The sequence below is a fragment of the Nannobrachium achirus genome (assembly GCF_963921795.1).
Source record: "Nannobrachium achirus genome assembly, chromosome: 20".
Classification (NCBI taxonomy): Eukaryota; Metazoa; Chordata; class Actinopteri; order Myctophiformes; family Myctophidae; genus Nannobrachium; species Nannobrachium achirus.
The window spans coordinates 21,867,394-21,883,254 of record NC_137827.1 but is presented as its reverse complement, the minus strand read 5'-3'; the positions used below and the strand labels follow the sequence as shown (position 1 = coordinate 21,883,254).

The 15,861-nt window shown below is 42.8% G+C and overlaps 1 protein-coding gene across 1 annotated transcript in view; it reads left to right on the top strand.

The window, feature by feature from the left end:
* The window catches only part of pgfb (placental growth factor b), a gene marked incomplete at both ends in the record, with an annotated part of 46,258 nt that overhangs the window by 19,302 nt on the left and 11,095 nt on the right, over nt 1–15,861 (top strand). The window contains 2 exons of the mRNA XM_080750904.1: nt 7,635–7,686; nt 7,862–7,868. Coding sequence (XP_080607030.1) covers nt 7,635–7,686; nt 7,862–7,868 — 59 coding nt within the window. The remainder of the gene's footprint in view (nt 1–7,634; nt 7,687–7,861; nt 7,869–15,861) is intronic.

The window sequence follows — 15,861 nt, the reverse complement described above, 5'->3', positions numbered from 1 at the left end:
GAGTACTCATTCGAAGGCTTGTGCCTTCCTGCAGCAACACTTGTAGTGGATGTGCCACCGGACATTGGCACACGTGCAAAGAGTCACTCCAGCACTTAATGCCTAATTTATGCTCCACCATACAACTGTGCCAGGCACTGATAATCACAGACCTACAAGCTCATAAAGCATCGCATCCGTGATGCATTGTGTGCTTGTAGATCGACTATTTACGGTGTGCGACACCCTACAACTAGTATAAATCAGGCTTGTCTCCAATTTCCTCCCAAGGTGGCTTAATGCCGGCGTCTGTGGTGTGCCTACCTCTCATGTTTAATGCAAGACCCGGCTCTACCAGGTCCATTCACTACAACTATCACACAGTTCATAGCCTGACCCAGGCCAGTTAACTGGACTGAATGGCACTGCTTCGGTTTTACCCATGCCTCTGTGTTTTGTATGTTAGTAGTTGTAGTGTAAATAAGTTGTACTGGTCTTGGCTTCAAGAGGTTTTTATTGACAAAAAGTACTTCTACCACTTTTTGTGGTCACATGTTCAGATACTGGATTCTGATTGGCTTAAAACAGTGGTAAATCAGTCAACAACCTTGAGTTGGGTCATGGACCCCGCCCACTAGTGATGCGCAGGTCAGCTTTTTTTCATAGCCTGCACCGCCCACAGCCCGCACGGAACGTAACCCGCCCGCGCCGCAGAACAATCTACAAATCAACGAACCCGCCCCGCAACCTGCATATAAAAAAAAGATGGTATATATCATCTCCACAATAGCTCATCTTTATATACGGCTCTTCTAAGTACCCACAGTCGCTTTACAGAAAGGTCTACAATAGCACAATATTGTCATAGGCTAAATAAACAAACATGTTGTTCAAATTCTGGGTTTAGCCTATTTGACAGCATAAAGACATTCATTCAAAGACGTTCATTCTCTCTAAATCGCGGGGGCATCGTCGGGGTAAGAATGGCGTTTCAGGTTTTATGTCAATCATATTTATACAGCGCCTTGCACTTCAAACAGGCAGCAAAAGACGGACAATATTAAATCCTGTTGATTGATTAATCACCAGATTGGTGAGATGGGAGAGACTCGAGGTGAACATGGTTCATTCAGTATAAAATCCGTCTCACTAGCGAAAGTTGTGTTTCAAATCGTCTCCGTTGACTGGCTGGTTATATAACTTGACTGACACAAAGTAGGCTATTTATAAACAGACTTGTGTGGATGACAGAGACATTTAAGTGAAATCCTGATCAGCGACACGCGCTGAATTGTTTGTGCATTCTCCTCTGCTCATGTTGTGTGTCTGACTGGCTGCTATGTGCGCAACAGCGCAAGGCGAAAATGTTGGCGAATGTGGTTCGCGGCCCCAGCAGGAGCGGAATTGGGACGGTCCTCGCACCAAGGAGCGCTCCAAGCCTCTCTTATCTGGTGCATTTTAAATGCTCGTATTCAAAACGTTGTATTCTTATTCTTATAGGCCTACTCTTATTAAGAATAAAAGGCAAATAAGAGCAGGTGATTATTCTTATTTATTTTTTGCACATGAGAGTGGTGATAACCCGCCCGCCCGCCACCCGCCAATTGAGTCTGAAACCTTGACCCACCCGCCCCATTGTGGGCAGGTTGGCGGGCAGGTGGGGGCACCGGGTCGGCCCGCGCATCACTCCTGCCCACTGTTGTGGGCAGGAGTGATAGAGTGGTAGAAAAGCAATTTACCATTCGAGCGTCGCTTCGCCTCGTGCCACAACCCTGAAACAGTGGTAAATCAGCCAACAACCCACTCCCTCTCATGGTAAATGGCTTACATACATGATGACCATATATACTGTATTTGTCATAAGGCTAAAACGCAATGAATGCAATGTGGTTCTTTGAGAGCAAATGTGTACAAACTTATACATATATACAAAATAAATCGCACCGGTGCTAAGTGAGCGGTGCAAACACGACAAATATCCATATCTCCTTGTATGGGCCCTTCTGTCCATGACGTCAATTACTTTATGTGTATGAGCACGGATCTCCATAGATCTGTACTAATACATTTCCGTACTAAAACGTAGGAGCGGTTTGCACCGTTCAATTATAATAGGTGTGCCTACATTGATACAATTTAACAATAGCAGTATTTCTTCTTTTTTTCGAGCGGCGCTAACTGCTCCCACAGTACATCTGGCTTTGTCTGTATGTATGTATGTATGTATGTCCCACACTTGGGTCATTGGCCAAGCCTCGCGGGATGCTTAATGATATTAACTCATAAAAAAAGTGCTCACTTCACACTGGGTGTGATTTTTTTTATTTGGATAGTACAGTGGAGAATGACAGGAAACAGGGAGATAGACACGGAGTGACACGCAGCAGAGGTCGTCAGGCTCAGAAATCAAACCTGCAACTCGCATTAGAGCCTACTAGGCCTACTTGGGAATGATGCAAATTAGGGAATGCATGCCCCACCTTGATCTCTATCTGCATCTGTCCTTGTTCGATCAAACTGACTGTGGAAAGTGTACTGAATTAAGGTGCGTCCGGAAATGCGCACCGGGTGTGTGCTCAGTGTAGTGAGTGCAGTGACGTTGTAGAGTTCATTCAGTGTGGCTTATTTATGAACGACTTGTTAAGGAGCAGCAGTGCGCTTTTTCAGTCTGAACTCTGAAGGAAAACCTTGTGAAAAGCAGCAGTAACGTTGATATTGAAAGGAGATTTAATTCATAACATTGGCACACCTGCTGTTAGTTTACATGTTGGTGTGTGTGAAACTATCAAGCCCAAACGACCAATTAAGCTGCAAATGCTGCAATTTGCGGTCATTTCCTCCATTGTTCACAGCCGAGAAGCGCTCGAGACTACGGCCATGAAAACGAACCAATCAAAACACAGCACTAACGCACCACACCGTCAAACCCCAACTTCTGAGAAGAGTCGGTCGGTGCGTGCACTGAGCACACCCGGTGCGCAGCGCACTGGATTTCCGAACGACAACGCACCAAGTGCACCAAATAAACAAACGACAACATGGCACACCAGTGCGTTGAGTGGCAACTGCGCATTCCTGAACGCACCCTTGATAATCAAAGGGCAGGTGTGGGGAATTTGACTGGTGTGGTGAATATGCCAAGTCAAGCTTAGTCTGTGGTTGCCGTGTCAATCAATTGGCTCATTTAGGCCATGGCCAGAGCCTTTTCTGGCGTATCTGGAAATTGAAAAACCGCCTATCCGACCGACTCAGCGCCAGGAATGGCACTCCCTTGGGTCGGTGGCGACACGCATGCCGACTTTTAAGTCGTTGGTAGGACGGTTCTCAATATACGTGGATGACAGACGAACATAATGTACATACAGAGATTCCATGCATTTATTGTAAGAGAAGCCTTAACCAGAAGCCATCAGCACCCCAGCAGTATTTCTTCTGCTCCATTCATCCCCCAATTTAACCACCTGGATTTGAACCCGGGACTTCCGTGTAGGAAACCAAACATCTCCCGCTCACTCACAAGAGAATCCCCATCCCCTCATGGCCAAGGGAGATGTTAGGCTCCACTACACATGCAGTCACTCACTCTACCAGGCTTTCAAATGTAGTACAAGTTTCTAGTTGTAGATTGGGGTCAGTGGGAGCTGATGGGGAATCAGTGGGAGAGGTGAAGGCTCCCACATCTCCAGTAATCCTCATAATCAGCTCATAGCCTGCTTAGTCAAAACAGGAGTGGAGTCAAGCCAGTGCTTATAAAATGTGTTGGGATAAAGGGCCCCTCCTACTCCAGGATTAATAGCACATGTACATGTGTAACATCTTATCTCTTGGGCCATATCAGAAAGGCTATGAGAATCTCAGAAACTAAAACATCTATCCATCAAATTGCAAAAGTGTAATGTCTTCTCTTACATAATAGCTGTTTTTAGCCAAATGTGTGTGTGTGTGTGCGTGCGTGTGAGTGTGTGTGCGTGCGTGCGTGAAGGGGTCAGGGAGCTTATTATTACCTTTGTTCTGCAGCCATTTGCTTCACATTCTGAGAGCAACACGTAATTTATTTGTTTATTACAAGGTTTCAATGGCATTTAGCAGTCGCTTTTATCCAGTGCGACTATTACTTAATTCGACCACAGAGATGCTGGATGGTTACAGTATGTCTAGTTTTTGAATGTCATCCATCCAGATGTTTGTGGCATAAACAATACAATCCCAGGGTACTCCCTTTTCTCCTTATGAGAATTCCAGACAAATAGTAGCAAATACACCTGAAAGGAAGCATAATTTGTTCTCCTGAAAAAAAGAAGCAATGGTCATTACAGTGCAGGACCTTTTATCTCTGCTATCAATGAGGCTCTAAGAATGTATGTACGTCAATCAGTCCGTCCGCCATGTCTTACTTCGTATAATCTACAAGCTCACAACATATTACAATGTGTTGTACAGCACTGAGCTTGTAAATCTGATAATACATTGGCTATTGGATCCATTGGAACACAGATTATTCATCCCATTTCCTGAACGTTTTGGACAACATACAAGGTTTCCTTTCCATCGGACAGTGACAAATCCGATATACTGTATATACGTACATGTAGGCTAGTCTAAACAGACACAGATGTGTATGACAACTGGTTGGCATAGAGGCATATACCACAGCAATGCAGTATTTATAGTTTTTTATCCCATTGTTAATGTCACTACTAGTGATAATGGGGCGCCCTGAGGACAGTAATCTTGTTTGTTTGGTCCGGTTGGGTGTACTAGCAATGCCTCTAATGACTTTCTGCTGCTATCAGAACTTTTAATCCCAGTCCACACCAATGATTCGCAATGCAACAAGTTCCATCTTGCAGCCACATACAGTACCTTACAACTTGCAACAGAATCCCCAAACTGCGCTGACCTGCAGCAGGGAAATTCAGGCCGCTGCAACTCCTCCCTGCAATGCATTGCAATGGTTTAGTTGCATTGCCAATAATTGGTATGGACTTTAGTCCCGTAGTCCTGTTTAAATGTATTGATAGTTATGTTCTAAAGACTTGTCTCAGTCATTTTAAGTCTGAAACCTGGCTGTTATGTCACTGCAGTAACCCATTTCTCAAACTGATCAACCAGAATGGAAAAGCAAACATTGGCCATGTGGCCGCGGGAAGACAGAATGTTCTTCTGCAGTCCCAAATGGTGCTGTATCCTGAAATATGGTCTCTTAATTAATGATGCTTTTGTCAGTGTCACAGCGGGAGCTTTTGACACGCACTTTGTGGAACTGCAGTTATTCACGTCTACTGAGGCCTAGACTGATGAAAAGAGGGAGGGATTGACCTCAAGTACTTAATCATACAGCTTCACAGCCAGATATTTAAGCTCTTGCTGTGAAGTTTTGGCATGCAACATATTTTTTTGTTGTTGCTTCATCACACAAAATGAACCATCCTTTATGCGACCATGGGCATGAGAGAATATGAATATGTTTTATTTCTGTGTACAGTAGGTGTGTGTGCATGCGTGTGTGTACAGCACATGTGTGGATAATGTGGGCTCCAAATGGTTTTCACTACAATAGAAAGTTGAGGGCAGTGGACCATTTTCTAGACCTCAATGAGAAAAGGGTTATTTTTTCAGGGCCAGTTGGAGTTACTGTTGGGAAAGTTCAAAATTATCTGCAGTGTTTGGTAGTCAAACATTCATATATAAAGTTATCATTGCAATATCATAGGTTGTATGTGACAAGGTGACTGACCATTAAAGTAATGTTCAGAGTAGTTCTCTCTCTAGGTCGTCCTCAGACGAGCCTTCCATCGTCGCTTCCAGTCATCCCGGTTCTCCATACATCCAGCCAGCTCGTTGGTGCTTTGTGCTCCTGCGTCATTCTTGAGTAGGCCTACATCCACATATGTTAGTGTGGGACGTCCTCGTGACCGGTGCCCATGTGTTGGTTCCCACAGCACCAGTTTACTGGCTGGCAGCTCTTGGTGTCTTTGGCAGTGTCCTGCAAGTCTCATTCTCCTGGCTGTTAAAACACATTTGACAATTGCCATTCTTTCACAAAAAAAAGCATTGTTTTCGTATGGCACCACGCGTCACATTTTTATTTATTTATTTAGTTTTTGTTGCAAGCAAGTTAAAATATTCGTAACATTTTAGCCTAAGTGGCTGAGACGCACCACTTGTCACAGTGATCGTCACAGTACGAAGATTCAGACAAAGAAACTCAAAGGCAAACAAATAAACGGAATGAATCTGTGAATAATTATGCTTCTTTGCCCATGCACTAATGTAGAGATGAGCATACAGTATTTCCATGAATCAGTATACCTTCTATAAATAAGTGCACTGATTCACAGAAGTTCATAATCTGATACCAAATCTTACAATCCAGTATTAGTTCTTTAATATGTTATTTATGTTGTATTAGTGTTAGCACTTAGCAGAGTCTTGAAGAACGTGCCACACTAACGTTACCACTGCTTGTACCTGTATGAGTGAGTGACAAATAAACCCTCTTGATTCTTGATTCTTAGAGTGCTTTGTCAAGAGTGCCAAGTACAGCTGTAGCACTGGCTGCCAAAAAATGCTTTCTGTGAAAGATTCTTTCTTTGGACACAGCCCCTGTTTGACTTACTTGACTTATTCATGTAGGCTCTTAGAAGCATAGTGCCGCAATCACACACCGCCATTTTTCTTGCAGTGTTCTTCAGCTGGGCCCACAATAGCCTGGTTGCTTTCGCCTCATTGTTTGCCAAGGCATATTCTGAAGCGTCTCCGCCTGTAGCAACGCATCTCGATGTGATCGCCCCCTAACTCCCTCCCCACGCTGCAGAGGAATCCCAGCAGGACTACCATTTTGTTTGCGGCAGTATTTCTTCTTTGATCCTGATCGAATCTAGTTTTATCGTAGTCTCTGTGAATAAATATCACCTCATGTGACATTATAAATATAAATATCAGTATCACATTCATCCTTGCCCAGATTATCCATTCTCGTGTAAAGAGTAATAAAATAAAATAAAACTAGAAAGGTGCAATTCTGGGAAATTGCAGGTGTGGTTGCACTGATGCCAGTTGCGAGGAATCCACTGAGATCGGCTCTTTATGGCAAATAGGTTTGGTGTAGAGGGGAAAAAAGATCAGACCAAGTACATAGTGAAAGGTAAAATGTACTAAGTATCGACGATTTAAGTGGTTAAATGTCTGAAAATACACATTAACATGAATCCAACAGACTGATAACAGTGCTGTCAAAAGTCAATGAAAATCGAATTTTATACAATATGTGGGGGTCCCTGCTTTATCTCCCTCTCAGCTAAGGGGTCCTTGGCCTGAAAACATTGAAGATCCCTGGTTTAAAGTTTAAACAGCACATCACTAATCATGACGCATTTCATTAATGTGCAGCTGTTTGATGTGCTGACTGCTGATATATGACAGGAGCTGCTTTCACAGCTCAACTTCCGCAAATGTCAAGGACATTTTATTTCCCTGACTTACTTTTAGGCAGGAGCCAGGACTACTGTTTTCAACACTGCAATGGTGTATTTTATTCAGGGAAAAACTACTATTTACTGATCACCACCTGACACCTACAAGGCCCTCAACCAGGCTCCCTGCTATTCTCTGGACCTCAATAAAAAACACCACACCCCCTCCCACTCCCTCAGGTCTGGTGATGCCAACCTCCGGGACATCCCCAAAACAAAGAAACGGACCTGGGTGACAGGGCTTCCTCAGCTGCAACTCCCTCTATTTGGAACTCACTTCAAAGCCCTTGCCCTGGTCAAATCCCCGGCCTTTCTGCCTTTTAATTCAATGTTTTCCTTTGCTTAGTTTTTAGCCTTTTATCTTGTTATTCTCTTAATAAATGTGTTTCTTTTATTGTCTCCACTAGGCCGAAGGTTAGGCAGAGGCTATATTTTGCCCCCTGTCCGTCCGTCCGTCCGTCCGTCCGTCCGTCCGTCCGTGTCCGTCTGTCTGTGAACAGCTAATCTCCGGCCTGTTGGCCCGATCTAAGTGAAATTGTGCATGCACACTCCCTGAATGCCAGAGCAGAACCTCAGCCCTAAATGTTTCAGATCGGCCTGTTATAGCGCCACCAGGAGGCCGATATGTCACGCAAATCGGTACTTAGTCATGTGATCAACAAGACAGATGAAGATTGGCTTCCGAATGCCTTAAATCATGAACGCAGCGTGCAATTGCCGTGAAACCTTGCTGCTTGTACCTGTATGAACAATGATTTTAGATTTGCTTGTGTAATTGTACATACTTGCTGTACTCGTCAGTAGGCGGATTTCTGCAGTTGTCACTATAAATTCATTGGAATACCAGAAGAGTCGCGGGAAAGAAACTTGCCTGGGCTGATGGTTTATGCCTTTTGATTGATTGATTGAGGTATTTATTGGATAGGAATGGGTAAAGTTTCATGCCAGTACAGTTCACCGATACAATGTCAACTAAAAGGAAACATGGGTAAGGCAAGGCTTATTTGTTATTTTGCATTGAGATCCTTAATATCCTTATATACCGCTATAAACTATGCCTAAACAGTTAAACCTATAATGTTATTCCTAACCTTAACCTCAGTAAAACGTTGCCAAAACCTAATCCTAATCCTAATCTTAACCTCAGAAAGATATGCGTAATCCTAAAGTTATTTCTAACTTTATTCTCAGTAAAAAAATAATAATAATAAATACAAAAATATAAATCTCTGCAAGTTTCTTTCCGGCGACTCTACCGGTTACCATTCATTGTTGTGTACAGTAGGTAGAGTACATTTATGTATTACTGTAAGTCATATGTGCAACATAGAGTTATTTTCAAGAAATATTTCCAGTCTCATATGACTCCTAATGCAGGGTGGAAGCACCTGGGTTCCCCTTTGGAACAATGGTGGCCCTATAGTCACCCTGTCACCAAGGCTGTCTGATGGAGAATGTTCCATATTTGCCATCCACCGGTTATGTTGCTCACATTCCTTGACACTGTATTTTCTCCCCTTTTGGTCAGCGTATTATTAGCTCTTCCTGTGCTGGGTCCAGAGGTGTTAAAGTACTATCCTTCCTGGTGTGTGTGCTGTGCACATGCATGTGTGCATTTCTATGTTTTAAAATGACAACTCAAAATGACAATTCACTACAACGAATGGTTGCGCGGTGCTTATATCCTGTACAAATGCAAAAAGATTGCCTAACACTGCTCAAGTGCCTGTAGGCTCCTGTTCACTAACTAGCATCCCACACTTCTTAACAAAACCATTGGAATGTGTCTGGCTGCTGTTTTCCACTACTCTACCTAGGCTGGCTTCATATCATATGCTCATTGCTTCACGTCAGGTACATGACACATCTTGTATATGGACAATAAAAGTGGAGAGTTATTAGTCTGCCGTTCCAGGGAACCAAAACTCAATTGTTGGCAATAAAATAATCATTACACCAGATCATAATTCAACAGGCTGTTGTTCCTCCTGACCTCATTATGTAGACGGATTTAAAAAAGTGAGTGACTAATGAGATAATTCAACTATTCTGTGTCTTTGATGTTTTGACTACCAGAGTGTAAGGGCTTTTTGTTTTCACAGGGTTAGGGGCTAAAGACTTTATCATAACATTTCAGAGTTGATCGACTACGTTCATCCCTGGGGGGCAGAATAAGGGAGATCATAGCCAGCGTTCGACCGAGAGCGCCCAGACTCTGCTCTTCTATCTGTGTGTGAGGAGATGATTCTATACAGGTGCTTCCTTTACATCAACACCAGCAGCAAAACAAAGCGGGCCCGGCTAAATCCAGAGGCCAGTTCCAGGCGGAGGAGGGGAGCTTTTGGGTTACTGCTATTTATGTACAGAAGGCAAGGACAGGCTAGCAAAGCAAAGATACCCGGGCCATACATTTACAGATGGTGAAGTCCTGAAATATTCTCTCTCTCTCTCTCTCTCTTCCTGTCTGTCTCTACGGTATATCAGAGTAAGTTGGCAGTAGGTTGCAGTAGCACACGCATGTGCTTCACATTTGTTTATAATGTAGATGGTTCATTAAAAGATCATCACACGTCTGTCTCACTCCCTGACCACCCTCTCCTGTTCAGATACGACTTGAATAATCAATGCCGGTCTGCATGTGAGCACGCGTGCAACAGCACTGACCTGATAGGCCATGTTCTGCTGTGGCGGTACCTCTCTTTAGTGGTAATGTCCTGGCCCAGGGGAGAGGTGCAATCGCAATCAGGAAATATGGATTTCTCCTTCCTCCTATGGGGGCGGAGCAGCGGCGCTCGGGGCAGCCGTCTACTCAGCAGGCTTTAATCTCCCATCTGGTTGTCATTTACTGTGGTTTACACAAGGAGTACAGCGTTTACTGTAATAGGGACCACAATTACCGCCGCTCAGCCTTATCAGAAGACCTGTGTCGTGTGCGCTCGTGTGTGTGTGTGTGTGTGTGTGTGTATGTATTTGAGCATGGTGGTGCACACATGTTTTGCGCCATTTTGTGTGTGTGTGTGTGTGTGTGTGTGTGTGTGTGTGTGTGTGCGTGCGTGTGTGCGTGTGTGCGTGTGTGTGTGTGTGTGTGTGTGTGTACACACGTGCGTGTGTGTGTGTGCGTACGTATATATGTACGTACTGTACATCGGTGCATGCATTAATGGACCTGTATTGAAGAAATTAGCTTTATCTAAAACAGCATTTATATGGACATTTACTTTTGCTGTGTCACTTGACTGTTGTTCCCCCAAAAAGTGGCAGCTTCATTTAGGATTTCTTTTTCATGAGGTTTGTTTACCCAGTCTGTAGTGGAGTTAAAAGAGTCTCATTTTAAAATGAACCCTTTGAATCGTACAGGGACAAAGTGCTTATTTGCCACTGAGCGATCTTAAGCACTTAAAGTCCTAAACCAGTAATGTTTTAGTGGCTGTAATCATTTGCATCTTAGAAATACAGTATGGGCCTCTGAACATCAATTAACCCTTCTTAAAATGTCTTTCTTTCTTTCTTTCTTTCTTTCTTTCTTTCTTTCTTTCTTTCTTTCTTTTTCAAAATAGAGCATCAGAATGAAATGAATGAATCTATACGTCATCAATCATTTATTGGTGGAGGGTTCAAGGTTTCTCTATCTAAACATGGACAAACATATACAGTACAGTAACCGAAGCTTCTCTCTGCTCCGTATCTCTACAGTGTTTCTTTTGAGGTGTGTTGGTGTTTTGGGATCACTCTGTGATCATAGGACCTGACCTGATGATCACCCTTAACACTAGCCATGTCATAATGCTACAGGCCTCCCTCAGCTAAAATCGAAACTCTGGGAAACCTTACTGATTTAATTGCTAAATATACTCATACTGAATTGATACTTTTGGGAGATCTGAACTGGGACTGGGATAGTGAGACTTCTTCTTGCTTTAAACAGAAATGTGATTCCCTAAATTTAACCCAGATTATTAACAGCCCCACTAGACCTGCCAGTGACACTCTGATTGATATTATTTTGACAAATGCTGTTCACAAATATATCTCAGTGGGTGTGTTTGCAAATGATTTGAGCGATCATTGTGCTATTGCCTGCATCAGGAGCACAAAGATGCCCAAATCAAAAGGTTTAATTATAACCAGACGTTGTTTTCGACAATTTGATGAACAAGCTTTTTTGCATGATTTATCATCAGTCGATTGGTTCCGTATCCCACTTATACCGTCTGCGGAGGATGCTTTCCGTTTCTTCCTCGACCACTTCCTCTCGTTGGTTAACAAACACGCTCCCCTAAAGAAGGTCAGAATTAAGAACAGGTCTAATCCCTGGTTCACTAGGGATTTAGCTGATCTGATTCATGATAGAAATAGGAAATGGGCTCTTGCTAGAAAGTCCAAGTCCCTAAATGATTGGCTTCTTTTTCGCATTCTCAGAAATAAGTGTACTGCTCTCACTAAAAAGTTGAAGGCACAGTATTATTTATCTCTAACTTCTGACACGTCTGGTGTAAACTTCTGGAAAGCAGTTAAATCCCTCCAGCAGAGGGGAGCTGCTGGTCCCCCGCCAAAGCTTCGGGTTGGTGATGCTGTTATTTGTGACACAAAACTGATTTCGAATGCTTTCAATGATCATTTTAAAAAGGCTGGGCATTTATTCGATGTAGAAAATGCTTCCTCCTCTCTGCAAGGTGCACATGAGGAGGCATTTTCACCACCTGATGGTCTGGTAAATTTTGATTTTTCTCCTATTCTTATGACTGATGTTCTTCATTCGCTGTCCTCTCTGGACCCAAAAAAGGCCCCGGGACCTGATGGCCTTGACCCATATCTCCTGAGATTAGCTGCAGTAGTATTAGCCCAACCTATAACTGACATTTTTAATCTGTCATTGACTTCTCAGAGTATTCCATTGGTGTGGAAGCAAGCTCATGTTTCCCCCCTTCTTAAGGCAGGTGATCCCCTTGATGTCAACAATTATAGGCCAATTTCTAATCTCTCTGCCTTAGCAAAAATCCTGGAAGCTCAGGTATCAGTCCAAGTAAATACTTTTCTTGACCACCATAAGATCCTTAATACTATGCAGTCTGGGTTTAGAGCCAAGCATAGTACTGTCACGGCTTGTCTTACTGTCCTAGATGATATTAAGGCAGCCTGGGAAAAGTCTTATGTATGTGCAGCGTTGTTTATAGATCTAGCTAAAGCTTTCGACACTGTGGATTTGCCCATATTGCTTAAGACGCTGTCCAACATTGGTATGGGCCAAAATGCTATTGGTTGGTTCTCCAGTTACTTGTTAGGTCGCACTCAATGTGTGAAACTGGGTGACATAGTGTCGGATAAAGTTGCTCTGGAGAAGGGAGTCCCCCAGGGCTCTATATTGGGTCCCTTACTCTTTCTTTTATATATTAATAACATTTGCAGTAAATCAAAGTACTCTAGGTACCATATGTACGCGGATGACACGGTTCTGTACACCTGTGCGCCCACGCTTGATTTGGCTGTAAATAACTTGTCTTCTGATTTCATCGCTTTGCAGCATGAATTGAGAAGAAACAAATTGTTGTTAAACGGGAACAAAACAAAGGCAATGTTGTTCACCCCAAAAGCGCATCCAATATCTTTAATCATCTCTACTCTAGATGGTACCACTATAGAGTGGGTGGAGCGCTATAAATATCTTGGTTTCTGGTTGGACAATCACCTAAACTTTAAATTTCATATTGATGCTCTGGGCAAGAAGCTGAAATTTACCTTAAGTTTTTTCTATAGACTGAAGGCCTGTTTTGCCCGTTCCTCTCGCAAACGATTGGTCACTGGTCTGTTCTTGTCCCAACTTGATTATGGGGATACCATTTACAGGTTTGCATGTACCACCACATTGGCCAAACTGGATCCCCTGTATCATGCAGCGGTGAGATTTATTACTAACTTGCCTTTTAGGACTCACCATTGCCTGTTGTATGCTGCAGTTGACTGGTCTTCTCTGTCATCTCGCAGGTTACAGCATTGGAATAATTTTGTCTATAAAGCGATACTTGGTGAGCTCCCCTCTTACATCTCCTCCAAATTGGCATTGGTTAAAAATGGGTTAAACCTCAGATCAAATGCCTGGCTACGTTGTACAGTACCTGTACGCACATCTGAGGGAGGCAAAAAATGTCTTGCTTTCTTTGGTCCATGGTCGTGGAATGACCTTCAGACTAGCCTCAAATTGGCAGTGCTAATTCCGCTGAGAAGCTTTAAAAGAATCACCTTGGATAGATACATAAACACTTGCACATGCCCTGATGTTTATTAGATTCTCTCATTATGTGTTTTCTTCTCCTTTTTTGTGATAGGTTGCATATTATTTGTTTGTGCATTATCACCCGAAATGTTGTAAACTAGTTTTTATACTATTTATAGTATCACCTGAGAATAGGTATTTGTGATGTATCATGGATGTTTTATCTTTGCTGTTGCTTGTATGTGTAGCTAAGCTAGTGTAATTTTTATTTCTGCCTCTTGGCCAGTTCATTCTTGAAAAAGAGATCATGTCTCAATGTTTTTTACTGGTTAAATAAAGGTTAAATAAAAAATAATACGTGAACTTTCAGCAACTGAACATTTGGCAAAAATAGCAGATCTACAGATCTTGTGAGCATTTAGACTGGCTATTTATTTCAAAGAGATGATTTGGAGTACAGGGGGAAAAAAACAGATATAGACCCCTCTGGGTCTGGGACTCTGGTCAACAAAGTTTAAGGTGGTTAAGTCCCATATAGCTTATAGAACTATAATGGCATTGCTGTCATTTGAAGGCTCTTTCACCTACAAATACACAGGCACAACCGAGTTTTCCATCATACAGGATAATGACAGCTAGAGTGGTGTCCAGAGAGTCATTGAAAACATTGGGTATTAATGTTGTGATCACATATATGTTGAACTGTAATTGTATTGACAAAAAGGGACTGGTTGGCGTGTGTGTGTGTGTGTGTGTGTGTGTGTGTGTGTGTGTGTGTGTGTGTGTGTGTGTGTGTGTGTGTGTGTGTGTGTGTGTGTGTGTGTGTGTGTGTGTGTGTGTGTGTGTGTGTGTGTGTGTGTGTGTGCGCGCGCGTGTGCGTCTGTGTGTGAGCAGTCTGCGCACATCATGAAATCGGGACATTCCACTCAATTATAGTTTGCATGGTTGTTGTGCACTGGAAATAGCAGAACGCATGTGAGCTTGTAGATCTGTTATTTTTAGTGCAGGACAGTGCTGTGCGAATGAGTATAAACTAGAAGAAGCACTGTTCTTCCAAGAACAGGTCTCCGCCAGATCAGGAAGGTTATTGTGGCCTCCTGGTGGCGCTATAATAGGCCAATGTGAAAGGGGTGCCATGTCTTCTTCAGCCTTTGACGGCAATTGGACGCTGCTTGCATGATTTTGTTCCAAAAATGTGTTTTGCAAAAGTCGGCCAGTGATACGGGTGGCATTGTTCCTTGACCTGGTGGAAATGTACGTGCAAGGTTTCACAGAAAGCGCAAACTGCGTTTATGATTTGAGGCATTTTGTTCAAAACGGACCAATCCTGCCAACTTTGGAAGCCAATGTTAACCAATCAGGATGAAATATGAAATATCGGACAGATCCGTCTTACTCATACTGATTTGTGGATAAAATCTGAAGGAGTAATATCCAAAAATGTGTTTTACATAAGGCCTCCTGGTGGCACTATAAAAGGCAGATGTGGAAAATGCAGGGCTAACCCTTGGCCTCTAGAATCACGAATCGGCCTGTTATAGCACCACCATGAGGCTGTTTGACATTTGAAGTGGCATTTCTTCCTCACCCATTGGGAATGTGCATGCACAATTTCACCGAAAAATACAGGGGGAAAAAAGAAAAATAATAATCTGCTTTAAGTAGCATATGAGGGTCAAACTAGGGGTTTTTCATGATTCTGAATCCATTGCAAGCATCTGTTTTGCATGAGAAACATTACTTACAGTAGTATTCCTTATTTAGCTGTGTCTCAGAAAGGGTTATCATACCAAAATATAATCTACAGATATAGAGCTGAGTAGTGAGGTATGGCAGCTAAAACGTGACCCAGATGTCATTATCCAGTTCTTCCGCTAGCTAGATACAGGAGATGGTGTCTTATCTATTCAGGCCACAACCAGTCAAAGGGCTTAATTGAATAATGCACTCCGTCATCTCACAGACTTCATTCTGTCTATATGTAGCCAAGCTGGAACTTTATCACTAACTTTATCACTGTTTAACTATAAACTGAAATGTTTTAGTACCCTCAATTTCAGATTATTAAGTCCAGTTCACCATCAGTACTAGAACAAAACAAAAAAACAACTTTAATGACCAGTAATCAAACAATGATTACTGTCCTTTTCATGTTTATTCTCTAAACACCCAGCCCTTCATCCTTCTCCAGATAAT